The 14893-nt window shown below is 38.1% G+C and overlaps 1 protein-coding gene across 3 annotated transcripts in view; it reads left to right on the top strand.

Annotated features, from left to right (window-relative positions):
• The window catches only part of LOC127626911 (myocardin-related transcription factor B-like), a 38588-nt gene that overhangs the window by 18315 nt on the left and 5380 nt on the right, over positions 1 to 14893 (top strand). For 2 of the 3 annotated variants that reach the window (XM_052103034.1, XM_052103035.1), the window contains exons 3-14: positions 479 to 544; positions 3096 to 3151; positions 3428 to 3503; positions 4286 to 4578; positions 4687 to 4827; positions 5389 to 5639; positions 6200 to 6368; positions 7638 to 8435; positions 8591 to 8713; positions 14269 to 14436; positions 14535 to 14636; positions 14754 to 14814. In XM_052103034.1, coding sequence (XP_051958994.1) covers positions 479 to 544; positions 3096 to 3151; positions 3428 to 3503; positions 4286 to 4578; positions 4687 to 4827; positions 5389 to 5639; positions 6200 to 6368; positions 7638 to 8435; positions 8591 to 8713; positions 14269 to 14436; positions 14535 to 14636; positions 14754 to 14814 — 2304 coding nt within the window. The remainder of the gene's footprint in view (positions 1 to 478; positions 545 to 3095; positions 3152 to 3427; positions 3504 to 4285; positions 4579 to 4686; positions 4828 to 5388; positions 5640 to 6199; positions 6369 to 7637; positions 8436 to 8590; positions 8714 to 14268; positions 14437 to 14534; positions 14637 to 14753; positions 14815 to 14893) is intronic. The other variant, XM_052103036.1, reaches the window with a different exon arrangement.

Below are 14893 nucleotides of genomic sequence, written 5' to 3'. Positions count from 1 at the left end.
GCATGTTACTCCCTGACGTGCAGCCTTGTGTTCCACTGGCCACATACATTATAGGAAATCCTCCTGTCTTACGTTTATGAACATTACTAGCTAATAGAGCTTGATTCTCTGATAAAATGTCAAATGTTATCCTTTTGTCTTAACACAACAACCAATTTGAGCTATTATATATGTTATTGTAATCAGCCAAGTAATTCCGGGAGGCTCAGCCAAGAGGAAAAAAGAAAAATGTCTTAGAATTGTCACAGGAAGTGTTCCAAACTGCATGCTTCAAAGAGTATTGGTAGCAGGAAGACATTTATGGTGGCTCAGTAATGCTAGAGGAAATGTGTGTGATTTCAGCTGTGGTAAAGGGTAGATTCCCCACTTGTTGTGAATGGTGTTTCTTGTGTAGGTGTGCTAATCAGGTGGAAAGGTTCTCGACTGAGGTTGGATCAAAAATATAAGCTAGTCTAACCAGTCTTTTTCTGTCCACCAGTTCTCCAGCTAAGGTTGCAGCAGAGACGCACCCGTGAGCAGCTTGTTGATCAGGGCATCATGCCACGTGAGTACAGCCCCTTCATGAACAATATAGGATGCAGAACATGATTCTTATTTGCACAATTGCTTTTTAATATTGTTTTTTACTATTCATGCAACTTAATGAATGAAATATATTTTGAATGGACAAATGAATTTTAAGTATAAATATTCCATATTTAATTTATTTAATGTAGCCTTAATGAGCATGCATCCATAATAATTAGATTATAATTAGCAAAATGCTGTTTGTAATAGTATATGTTGGAGAATAGCATGTTCATTTCCCGAAAGTATTTTGTCAACATACCTACATTCCTATACATTTTCGACAAAAAAAAAAAAGAATATGTTGATTACATTTTTTTATGTGCCAACTCCCCATGTATGATGCATTTTTAAATGTATAGTAAACATACAGCCTCATTACTTGTTTAACAAAATATGTTGTCATGTGAATAAACCTTCCTGTTCTAATGTGCATTTAAGAGAGGAAATCACTTGATGTGGTTGCTGTACCACATCTTTTTTTGATTAAATTGATTTGTCTCACTTCACATCACAGTTCTGTCACAGCCATACATGACCGATGTATGTGGTGCTTGTTCAAACACTCATCTTAGCTTGGTTTTCCGTTCAACCAAGTCAGTGAGAATTGTGTAAGCGCTTTTAAGCAGAACACACGTTTTTTTCCAGATCTCCAAATCTGATGGAATTATATTGCTTGCTTTCTCATAATTCAGTGTAAAATTAGACTCAAATTCATCCGGGATTATGAGGTAGCTGTCTGGTCATGGAGTGCACTGTATGTCTAACTGTATGGTAATGTCTGTGTGGGTTCTCTATTTCTCTCCATCATTTCTCTGAGTAATCTTTCCATATGAGAACAGGCACTACAGCAAATGCTGTTGAGCAGCATTTAGAAAGACTGGGAAAGTTGAAAGAGCAGCATGTGTTTGTAGTGTGTGGGTAATGCCCTTGTGTCCTCATGAGACCGAGGTTATTATAATTTATTATAAGGTTATTATAGCTAGTTTATTATGCTATTAAACTACCAGTGAAAAATATTTTCGTTAACTAAAATTAAAAAAATTAAATTTCTAGTTTTTGTTGTTCAGATGGAGCAATTTGTGGCACTGTATTATAAGGGATGTCATTTACCAAAAATAAATAAAAAGCTGTAATCGAAATAAAAACTATATATATACACACTCACCTAAAGGATTATTAGGAACACCTGTTAAATTTCTCATTAATGCAATTATCTAATCAACCAATCACATGGCAGTTGCTTCAATGCATTTAGGGGTGTGGTCCTGGTCAAGACAATCTCCTGAACTCCAAACTGAATGTCAGAATGGGAAAGAAAGTTGATTTAAGCAATTTTGAGCGTGGCATGGTTGTTGGTGCCAGACGGGCGGTCTGAGTATTTCACAATCTGCTCAGTTACTGGGATTTTCACGCACAACCATTTCTAGGGTTTACAAAGAATGGTGTGAAAAGGAAAAACATCCAGTATGCGGCAGTCCTGTGGGCTGAAAATGCCTTGTTGATGCTAGAGGTCAGAGGAGAATGGGCCGACTGATTCAAGCTGATAGAAGAGCAACTTTGCCTGAAATAACCACTCGTTACAACCGAGGTATGCAGCAAAGCATTTGTGAAGCCACAACACGCACAACCTTGAGGCGGATGGGCTACAACAGCAGAAGACCCCACCGGGTACCACTCATCTCCACTATAAATAGGAAAAAGAGGCTACAATTTGCAAGAGCTCACCAAAATTGGACAGTTGAAGACTGGAAAAATGTTGTCTGGTTGATGAGTCTCGATTTCTGTTGAGACATTCAGATGGTAGAGTCAGAATTTGGCGTAAACAGAATGAGAACATGGATCCATGTACTTGTTACCACTGTGCAGGCTGGTGGTGGTGGTGTAATGGTGTGGGGGATGTTTTCTTAGCACACTTTAGGCCCCTTAGTGCCAATTGGGCATCGTTTAAATGCCACGGCCTACCTGAGCATTGTTTCTGACCATGTCCATCCCTTTATGGCCACCATGTACCCATCCTCTGATGGCTACTTCCAGCAGGATAATGCACCATGTCACAAAGCTCGAATCATTTCAAATTGGTTTCTTGAACATGACAATGAGTTCACTGTACTAAAATGGCCCCCTCAGTCACCAGATCTCAACCCAATATCTTTGGGATGTGGTGGAACGGGAGCTTTGTGCCCTGGATGTGCCTCCCACAAATCTCCATCAACTGCCAGATGCTATCCTATCAATATGGGCCAACATTTCTAAAGAATCAACCTTGTTGAATCAATGCCACGTAGAATTAAGGCAGTTCTGAAGGCGAAAGGGGGGTCAAACACAGTATTAGTATGGTGTTCCTAATAATCCTTTAGGTGAGTGTGTGTGTGTGTATATATATATATATATATATACTTTTAATAAATTAAGACAAAACTGAAATTGAAGATGAAAATACATAATGTAAAAATTATAAATCTTCAAAGCTATAAAAACCTTGATTACTGAAGCTCTTTTATGTATTTGTGCATGTGACTTTACAGCCCTGAAGAGCCCAGCAGTGTTCCACGAACAGATCCGCAGCCTTGAGAGAGCCAGGGTAAGAGCAGGGCACCAGTCCCCAGTCCTCTACTTTTTTCTCAGCCATCTGGGGACTCTGATCCTCCCTAAAGCCCTTCAGGGTTCCACAGCTCTCCATAATTGGACACATGTGAAACTCTCAGTTGTTTTATTAGCTTAAGCCCTCTGTAAATATGTTTTTAATTTGCAAAGCACAGAGAGGATCATTGCATACTCATTTGAGGGGTTACTCTCTGATCCCTGAATTGCAGAGGGATTTAAATATCTAAAACTCTTGTTTCCTTTCTCTCTGTAGACTGAAAATTTCCTAAAGCACAAGATCCGCAGCCGCCCAGAAAGGGCTGAGTTGGTTCGCATGCACATCTTACAAGGTAGTCCTCCATTCACATGACGTGTAACATTAGCTAATTGGCATGCTGATAAAAGTTTGGTTTAATTCACCATTCTTCAGAACTAACTCTAGATTTGTTTTTATAGGTTATTATTTAGAAATGTGGACTCAAAAAAATGAAGATTCTGTCATTTAATTCCTCACATTTATGTTATTCTAAACCCATAAAATGTTCTTGCTTTGAAAACAAACAAAGATCTTTTGCTGAATGTCCATTGTGCTCTTTTCCATGAGAGGACAAAAAGTGACAAAAAGCAACATATAAGGAGCCCATATAACTAATTTGCAATTTTCAAAGACTTCTAAAGTCATACAATGGTATTGTATGAGGAACAGACTGGATATTAAGATGTTATTCATTTAAAATCTTTCCCTCAGCAATAGCTCTCAAATTTCACATTCGTGAATCAATTCAAATATTCAAATATTTTGTCAAACCTGGGTTTACGCATCTTGACGGGCCTTTCTTGAATTCAAAACAAGCTCCAGAGTCCCAGTCTTCATTATGATAAAAAGTGTCTGGATTGTCTGTATTATATTCTGTGTTCCACAGAAGAAAGTCATTAGGGATTAATAATTGGCATAAGTTTGAGTACATGATGAAAGAATGTCACCCAAAATACTCCAGATATATAGTACTTGTCCATTGTTCATTTTTGTGACTTAGTTGACCATAGGGCTTCTTCTTGATTGTTGCTTTGTTGAGGAGTGGGTTAGGGCGATTGCTGTGCTGATTTTTAGTGGTTTATGGTGGTTTGGCAGAGACAGTGGCAGAGCCCTCACTGCAGGCCACACAGCTGAAGCTGAAGAGAGCTCGATTGGCTGATGACCTGAATGAGAAGATCGCTCAGAGGCCTGGCCCCATGGAGCTGGTGGAAAAGAATATCCTGCCTGTATACTCCAAAATTCTAGAGGTCTATCCATTAGATGAGGACAGTGGTGATGCTCTCTCCCCTGAGCAACCAGGCAGTCAGGAGTCCCAAGGGTCTGCATCCTCACCTGGAGAGGTACGGACCATGGAGGTGCCCTCGCCACTGCCCAATAACTTGTTACAGGTGTTTCTCCCTCTTTATTCATCTTGACTCCAAAGGACACATACTATGGGGCCAGAACAGAACATTTGGTGATACAACATTTAGTCATTTGTTGTTTGCTTTTTACAGCAGTGTCCACCAGTCACAAACACTTCAACAGATTTCCTCAAGCCTTTTTCCACTAATGAGCAAACAGTTAGCCCTCCAGCACCCATGATACAGCCAGTCACCACTGTGGTCCCTGTAAAGTCTGGACTCACGCTTATAAAGGTCAGTAAAGGATTTCTGTGGCATCTACATTTAGAATTACAAATGTACAAATGAAGGTTGGTGGTATATCCTGTTATATATTTTGTTGTCCTCATATCTGTGATATCTTCATATTTATTTCATATCATCGTTACAATTTAAATGTATTCAAAAATATCCAACATTGCAAAAATCTAGTTCTTGGTTTGAACATTGAGAAAGATAATGTGTGTCATGTTTTCAGTGTTCAAATATGTTCTCCTACCCCAGCCTAATGTGCAGAAACGACTATAAGTAAGCCATTAGTCGGTTAATTTTCTCAAAAAGTGTGAACACTGTGGTGCAGTCAACACATCGCTCTGTTTGTTTTGAGCATCAGACCAACTGAGCAATATTTGCTCTCCCAATGGCATGAGTTTGGGGTGGGATTCTCTGTTTGTTGTACCAGATTTTCTTAATTTTTGCAATTGTGTTTGGTGATGCTAGTGACAAAAATGACTCACTTCATCTTTAAATGTAATTTGATTCATAACTCCCCTTGATTCAGATGCAAAGAACTCACAATCTTTCTTCTATCTACAGCAGAGTCATCCTAAATTACCTGGAGACAAGAGTCGCAGCAAGAAGAGCAAGGAGTCCAAGCCACGTGTTAAAAAGTTGAAATATCATCAGTACATTCCCCCAGACCAGAAACAAGAGCCTGACCAAGCCCCAATGGACTCCTCATATGCACGCTTGCTACAACAACAACAGCTGTTTCTGCAGCTACAGATCCTCAGCCAACAGCAACAGCAGCACTACAACTATCAGACGATCCTCCCTGCACCTCTCAAGTAAGCAAGGAGATCTACTTCAGTGTTTTTTAATCCGTTAATCATTCCTTGTTGTGTTCGCTGTGAAGTGCTTCGCTATTGCAGTCATTACTATAAGCACAGACACCTGGTTCGGTAGATGCAAACAATTTACCCTTTGTCTTACATGCCTAATTTGACAAAGGTCATTTTTTGCTTTTGAAGCCTTGCTAGCCATTCAGATGTTTTTTTGTTTTTTTTTGTCAACCATTAATATAATAGCTACATATGAATTGTTTTGGTTGGAAAATGTCTGGAAACCCAGTTTTGTTTTTGCTAGTGGCTCTCAGGACCATTACCTAGTTTCCTATAACAAATCCTGTGTAGTGATTTTCATTAATGGCAGGAAGTCAGTGGGGTTATTCCTCTGCTTACTTTTCAATCTCCACTGGTAAATGTGAAATAATAATTTTAACTGTCATTGTTTTCTGCCTCTGTATTTTTAATAGCATTTGTTTACTAAAAGAGAGGGATGGGCAAACAATAGTTCTTGCTGTGATTATAAGTGATTTTCCCCCCTCTGCTTCCCTTTTCTTTGCCAGGCCTGTGATAGAGGGCCAAAACAGCAGTGCCACAGTGGCTATCAACAGCACCAGCAGCCTTCCTGCCTCTATTGTGGTGTCTCTGCCCCCAGCAACACCTGTGCGACCCAACAGCACCCTGTCCAATCGCAAGGCTGGCACACTACCAGCCAACCTCGAAGAGATGAAGGTAATGAGATTTTTATTTTTCACACTAAATGTAACCCAAATTGACCTTGCATAAATACTTTTGTGGTGTACAGAATGAGTGAGATAATAAATATAACTTTGGATTAAATAATATTTAGGGTCAAGTTGAAGACATTAGGAGAAAAAAAAGTATGTGAACCCTTTGGATTTACCTGAATTTCTGCATATATTGGTCATAAAATTTTATTTTGGAGTCCAATAAATGAAACTGAACTTGCTGCCAATTTTGAGCTTACGATTCACAAGTAGTGTTGCCTGATCTGTCGAACTATAGAGATCTCAGATCACCTTAACTTAAAGGTGAAGTATGTAATTTCTGCACTTCTAGTGGCACCAAATGGAATTACAAAAATAAAGTGTTTTCAAACAACTTTTGCCAACACCCCGCTGACTCATCCCACCCTTTCGCACTCTTTGATTCCTGTGAACAAATAGGCCTACTAACATAAATATAATACTAAATAAAATAGTGATATATGTTCAACATCAGAATAAACAAGACCACTATAACATATACACTGGACAGAAAGGAATGGGTTGTCCTGAAACATCGCCAGATTGAACTGTAGCTGGGTGTGTGGGGATACAGCACTTGAGGTAGGATGGTTCTTCTGGTTACTATTAAGTGTAACAATACATATTCGGAGTATCTTACAAATTTATCTGGAGCTTGACAGTAATGAGCTAACTTGTGTGGCAGTACCTTGAATGTAGCTTACCTTTCGAGAAGAAACTCTGTAAGTTCGGCATCTCCATCGATCCCCGAATATTTCCTCAAAGTGATCCACCTTGTAAATGCAACACCAATGTTCTCTCTGGTTTTACTCTGTTTTCTGTGTAAGTGTCTTTTAGCAAATCTTTGAATTTTGGCAGAGCTAAATATCTTTTTCTGTGTAAACATCTGCCATGGATGTTCATATTTCCCTGGCTGAACAAGTAGCCATTCCCCAAGCTCAAGCTATAGGTTGAGCTAGAAAGGGATGGCTGAAGCTGAGCGGGCCACTCGAAATTTAAACATCAGTGTTTTGATAGTGCCTGGGAATGCTCAGTGTTTGTAATTTTGGGGAAGGTAAATCCACGAATGGCTTACTTATAGTTTTCAATGAACAATAAACTGGGATACTAGAACGTATTTTGACATTAAAAAAAAAGTTACATACTTCACCTTTATTAATTATTTGTTCATAATTGGTTCACAAACCAATAAGTTTTAGGTTACTTATTTTCAAAAATTATTTCATTTTGGCAGGTGGCAGAGCTGAAAATGGAGTTGAAGTTACGTGGTCTTCCAGTGTCGGGAACAAAAACTGACCTTATTGAACGGCTTAAGCCTTTCCAAGATAACCATGTCACTGCTGCATCCAACAACTGCAGCAGACCTAATACACAGCCCTGTGGCACACCAATGGAGGTATCCAGCACCACTACAACCCTCTCCCCCAACCAGCAGCCCTCAAAAAATATGAGATCCACCTTGTCCTTATCTCCTGGTTCCTCAGAGCTTCAGTGGAGAGTTGAGGCATCCATGGAGGGAAAGGCTGAAGCCCAGAACCGCGTAAGCAATAATATGGTTAAGGCAGCTCCTGTTCCCGAGCAGCAGGACCAAAGACTTCACGAAAAGGAGCGTCAGATCAAGGAGCTGCTGCGTAAACTGGAGCAGGAGCAGAAGCTGGTGGAGGAGCTGAAGATGCAGCTAGAAGTGGAGAAAAGAAGCGGACAGGCCGTCCCAACTGTAGAAAGTAATAACATTTCCAACCCAGCCTCTATCTCGGCCTCTGTGAAGACAGAAAGAACTGTTCCTTCCAACTGCACACTGGGTTCACACACTACACCAACACTGTTGAAACTTGAAGACACACACCCCACCCAGGTGACTGCTTCACCTTTTCCTCAGTTCATTATCAGCCACAAAGGGGTGTCACAGGTCATAGGACAACCCCAGACTCTACTTACCACTCAACAAGGGGGCACTCAGATACTTTTTCCAATGCCCCTGCCAAATAATACCACTACCATCCAGCTACCCACTACTAATGTCAAACTACAGGTAATGCAATCCCTTCCTGTTATTTATTTTTGTGATTTACTGTATTTTGTCAATACTGTTGGTCCTAGACCCATTAATTGTTTCTTTCTGTTTATGATCATCTTTGCTGGAGGTTATGTGAGCAGATCTGATACTTAGTTTGTCATTTTTTGCAGACAGTTTTGCAGACTTCTGTCTCACCATCAGAGCCAGGTCTCATTCAGACTGCCCAGTTACAGCCCAACAAAGCTGAGAGTCATTCATCACAGCAGCTAGTCAGTCACAAACACATGGTTCAGGTAAGTTCTCATTCATGCATCAATGTAAAATATGTTTATCAATTATTAAATTTCACTTAATTTGTACTGTAGGTGTCATTCTGTCTTTAGAGCCAGTATGTAGAGCCAATTTTCGATGGCAGATGCCAATATCTAGAGAGCATGGTTGCTGATTTTCAATGAAATGCAGATACATTGTACCATTTTAATGACAGCAAATGAGATTAAACTTATTCTACACAATATTTACACTAAATTCATTGAGAAATTTTCATTTCATGAAAAGATTCATTTTTTTATCTGAAATTCTTGAAATATTTTGGAACTGGCACCAGCACTATGGAGGCCCAAACCTGTAAAAATAATGAATAAATAAATGTAATAATAAAATAAAAAAATCAAGGAATAAATGTCTTGATAAAACAAATATAATTCGTTTTTAATTAAATGTATTATTGTATGACTTTATTCCTTTATTATTTTCTATATTTATTTTTATTCTTTTTAACTTCATTTATTTTGCAAATTTTTTTATTTATGTGTTAATTTATTTTTTATATTTATTTATCCTCACATATATTTATTTCCATATTTATCTATTTCCATATATATTTATTTATTTATACATGTATTTATTTTTACTTTTCTGTGTGCAACATGGAAATGAGGGAGGCAGTCCTTGCGTAGCTCCAGTGCATCATTGGTTGAGAGCTCAATAGTACTTATCGGAAGCAGATGGACGTCCCACCTTTGCACCCCCTGACTCACACAGATTTAGAATATGCAGGGAAACGTTTGGCAGAGAGTTTAACAATCCAAGATGTGCTTCGACATTCATAACGGCCAACAGTTCTCCTAAAACATCAATAAGCACTTCTACTCTAAATGAAACATAGTTATTTGATGCGTGGTTATTGACTTCATTCGCAAGTTGCGCAACTCTCTAGATATATGTGAAGCATCAGCTATAGATTTTTTTTATTGCAGATGTATACATACATACATAAACGATCAGGGAAATGAAGCATGGTTGTATCTTTTACAATGAACAATCATAACAACAGAAAACAATATTATGGATTTGCGGACATCAAAATATGAGTTATATACACAGGAAAAAAAAAGAAAACCATAAGGTTAAATCATATCATTTATGAAACTTGCTCATTTTGTGGTTTTGTTGAAGAAACAGTTCCCCATTTATTTTGTGATTGTAGTATAACCAATAAATCTTGGATTGACTTAAGCTCTTATGTTTTTAGCCCCACAAACAGCTTTAGTTTACACGATATGGCTATGACCTAACGTCACATCAAAACAAGTCAAGAGTAATCGAGCACACGCTTCAATCTACAATAAACCAATGGTAAGCAGGACCCGCCCAAATAATTATCATACAAGAGACAGAAATGTAAGAATAAATACAAAAATAAATAAATGTGGGAATATTTAAATATAGAAATAAATATATGAATGCATAAATAAATAATAATAAAAAGCAAATGAAAGAATAAAAAAGTTTTAAAGAATAAAAATAAAAAGAGAAAATAATAAATAAAGGGAAAAAAGTCATAAAAAAATAAATTCAGGAATAACTTTCATTAAAAACGAATTATATTTGTTTTATCAAGACATTTATTCCTTGTATATATTTTCTTATTACATTTATTTATTTATTTATTTATTTTATTATTTTTGCAGGTTTTGTCCTCCATACAGCACCAGTTAATCTGTTAAAGGGGTCATGACATGGGTTTTTTTATTGTATTATTATGTTCCCTTAGGTGCAATTATAGTATTAATATATTTTTTTTTAAGAAAAACTTTTAAAATCTAGTGATTTATGACCTTTTCCCACCCTGTTTCTCATCCTCTGATTCAAAGAGTCTGTTTTGGGGGCGTTTTCAAGACTTCAGTGTTAACGCCCACTGTTATGATTGGCTAACGTCAGTGCCTATGTATCAATTATTGACGCCCCCAGCCAGAACAATATGCAAGTAAACTAAGTAAAAACACTGTGATTATTCATAATGAATGAAATTGCGCTTTAAAAAGTAGTTTAAAGTTTAAAATAGATTACTTACAGTTTGCGTCGTCGTTGTTCCCAGAATAGTCGGCACAGACTTATCTTTGAGCAACAGTTTTCTGGCAAAGCCAGCATCATATTGAGATTTGTTCTCAAAACAGTCATCCTTAAAATGTACAGAACAAACGCTTAAGTTAACACTGCCGTGACTGGGACGTCCGCAAAAAATAAACTGCATCCATTTTTCCCTGACGTCTGGATCTTTCGGCAGCTTATTCAGAGGTTTTGTTTGACCACAGCCAGGAACAGCACATCTGTGTGGCATCGTAATTTTCCTGTGCACAAGTAGTCTCTGTCAGAGCTCGCTGTCCATCGACTGAACACTTGTGAGGCGCACGGCGATACTGAAATGAGCGTAGTTGTCTTGCGCTTAAAGCGTAGTTATCTTGTGCTGGAGGCGGTCATATGCAAACGCTGTTACGTCACTTCTAACCGACACGTCACTTCTAACCATGAATCCAGAACGAGCTGTATTTTGAGCTTGATTAAATAAATGATTCGTTTAGAATGGGGAGGACGTCTTAAAATATTAAACTTGCAGGACGTTTTAATGATACAAAGACCTCTTATATACCAAAAGATCAAGGCAAATTTGGTTTCTCATGTCATGACCCCTTTAATACTTGTTAATCTGCAAAGTGGACACGGTTATCTGACGATAATCTGTAAATCGTCAAGAGTAATTGACCTGACTGATATAACAGTCTATCATTTCTTTTATCTGCACTAGAGCGTTGTAGTATATTGAATTTAAATATAGAATGATTGTGGAATTGAGAAGGATATAGCTATATAGGCAGACTTCCAAATAGGAGCAGGAGCTTCAAACTGCCAGCAAAGTTATACAGACCCCCTAACTCTTTCCCTAACCCTAACCCTGAGTGGCACAGCCCCCTTTTGTTGTAACCATGCCCATTCTGTTGTAACTCTGCCCTCTTTTGGAGACTCTGCCCCATCTGGAGTTCTCTGGCCTCAGCTATACTTACTTGGTTGAATTTGAGTAAGAACAATGAATCAATGCCAGTGAGAGCAGTCAGAGCAAGTGAATATTGGTAAACTCTGGGATCATCTAGTCTTGTTTGGACAGAAGCCATCATCAGTGTATCCATTCCTTTATAGGCTTTCATTCTACTGTAATTAGCCTGTCCTGGCATCAGTGCAGCATGCTAAGGTTTCCCATCTTGATGCTCATTCCATTGGCATAGTGAGTGTGCCTGGCCTGTGTCCTGGATGAGAGTGCAAGTAACAAGAGCTCATTGTGATAGCTGATAACCTTTTTATTGACAGCCCTACAAGATGGACACATGCCAATGTGACCTGAGTTGGCTTGTTTTTAGGCATACATGGAAAACTCCAGTAATGGCAGAAAGAAGGGCATTAGCCTACACAAACCAGGCTGTTAACTTAAACAGATGCTCTTTATAATGCTAGTGGGTGTCGGTGAATGTTCATGGTCTAAAATGTTAGTACAGTCTACTCCAACTCTTATCACAACAAAACTAAATTGCTCCTTAAAAACAGGTGTCTTAAAGCCATGAATATAATGAAAGTACTGGCAAAAACAAAATGGGGAGCAGATTACATGGTTCTTTTGAGACTCTATAGAACACTAATTCGTTCCCGGCTGGACTATGGAAGCATAATTTATGACTCTGCCAGAGAATCATATAAGCGGATGTTGGACTCAGTACATCATCAGGGCTTACGACTCGCCTTGGGAGCATTTAGAACTTCGCCGATGCAAAGCTTGTACATCGAAGCCAATGAACCTTCACTTCAAAACAGACGATTGAAGCTCTCACTCCAATATGCTATCAAAATAAAGGCAAATAAAACCAACCCCGCTTATTCTTCAATCTTCAACCCACAATTTACTCCTTTGTATGAGAGCAAACCTAAAAGTATCAGATCCTTTGGTATTCAGTATTAAACCTCATTTGGAGAACTTGAATATAAATTTGAACATTCTAACCCAAATACAATTCAATTCTATATCTCCCTGGAAACTAAAGAAGCCTAATATCAATTTGGATTTGACTCATCAGAAGAAAGGAGTGACCCATCCAAATGTATATAGACAGCAATATTTGGAAATAAGAAACCAATTCCCCTCCCATGTACCTATATTCACAGATGGCTCGAAGATGAAAAACAGTGTAACAGCAGCAATGGTGACTGGAAATCAACGCTATGGAATTCATATTCCAAAACAGTGCTCAATTTTCTCTGCTGAGGCTCGTGCTTTACTTTTAGCTTTGGAGCACATTGAAAATTCTCTGCAAAAATTTTTTATAATTTTTACTGACTCTAAATCCTGCCTTCAAGCAATGGACACTTTAAAAATTGACCATCCTTTAGTGGACTGCATCTTAACCAAAGTGGATTATCTACTAAATCAGTTTTTCAGCATTATCTTTTGCTGGGTTCCAGGACATGTTGGTCTTGCAGGAAATGAACAAGCTGATGCAGCTGCTAAGGAAGCTCTTAATCAGGAAGTTAATGAATGTCAAATCCCTCCCTCAGATATCAGACCGATTATTAACCGATATATTTTAAATAAGTGGCAAGAAGAGTGGAATATGTGCAAGAACAATAAGTTGTATGTAATTCATCCGGAAATTTCAAACAGACTTTTTATCAATTTTAAAACAAGATTTGATCAAGTGGTCTACACCAGATGTCAGTATAGGTCACATAAATCTGACCCATGCCTTTTGCTTAAAGGTGAAGACTCAACCCTATGTATGTTTTGTAATATTCCCTTATCTGTCAAACATATTTTACTAGATTGTCCTGGTCTTAACACAAGTAGAATGCTCTTTTATGAAGTTACCTCGTTAAAGGACTTATTTAATGAGATTGTGCCTGAAAAGGTTTTGGATTTCTTATCATATATTAATCTTAAAAAAAATATTGTATAATATGACTTGCTATTTATATTTGTTTTGTTTTTATTGTATTTATATGATATTTGTTTTTTGTAATTGAATTCTTGCCATGAAAATAGCTTTGATCGCTGACATGGCATTAAATAAAACATACTACTACTACTACTAAATTGCTCACATTTGAATGGGTGATGCTTTAATTAGCCGTTTACTAGGGTTGGGTATTGCCAACCACGTCATGATATGTTACGAATTGCAATACATATGTCACGATGCCAATTGATTGGTATGAATTTTATTTGTTATATATTTAAATAACTTCTTACTGTTATGTAAAAGCCAGCTTGTGATGTTTCTGGTCTCTGGTCTGCTCATTTAAATAATCGTTTGTTTCTATCCATATGTATACACAGTTGTAGCAATACTTTATTATAATACATTGTAATAAATTAGGATTCATACAATGGAATTCGGTTGAAAAAAAGTATAATACATAGTTATATTCATCCATTTTACCTATGCTGAAGTCTAGAATTGAGCTTTCAGCAGATTTGTCAGTGTTTAAACACTTCCATTTTAGACACTGTGTTTATCTTCAACAGACCCTGCCTGTGGGCATCTCTGAGGGATCAGTTTTCCAACACGGTGCCAGTGAGAACCCAGCAGGCCTGGAGATACCTCAGTGTTTCCTGAGCAGCTCCCCAGAGCATAGTATCTCTCTTCGGGCGTCCCCCATCCCACCCTGCCTTATCAATGGGTCCCTAAATAAGGTAGAATAAACTGATCCTTTTGAGAGGTTTTAGTGTGCACTGTCTCAGTGTTGTGTTCTGCATTGACCCCCCAATCCCCTATCATTTACCCTTTACAGCAACCCACAGCTTTCAGCCAAATGTCCAAAAACAAAGAGCCGCCCCGCTACGAGGAGGCCATCAAACAAACCCGCAACCTACAGAATCCTACAGTCTCAGAGGTGATGTGTCTTCAAAACATGCTTACACACAGCACATTATATTATGTCGGTTCAGCAGGCCCCTAATATGTTGACCTTAAAATGAAAAATCATACATTTAATTTTATTGCTTTGCAGACTCCCACAGCAACGAGCCAACAGATGGATGATCTCTTTGACATTTTAATAGAAAGTGGGGGTGAGTTCTACATAATTTTAAAGAGTAGGGTAAGAGTAAAATGTCTATGTAGAGCATTCCAAATCAATAACTTATGAAG

This window comes from Xyrauchen texanus, chromosome 33 (genome assembly GCF_025860055.1).
Source record: "Xyrauchen texanus isolate HMW12.3.18 chromosome 33, RBS_HiC_50CHRs, whole genome shotgun sequence".
In the NCBI taxonomy this organism is placed as follows: domain Eukaryota; kingdom Metazoa; phylum Chordata; class Actinopteri; order Cypriniformes; family Catostomidae; genus Xyrauchen; species Xyrauchen texanus.
Note: the sequence above shows the minus strand (reverse complement) of the source record. Positions and strands in the feature narration are given on the sequence as shown.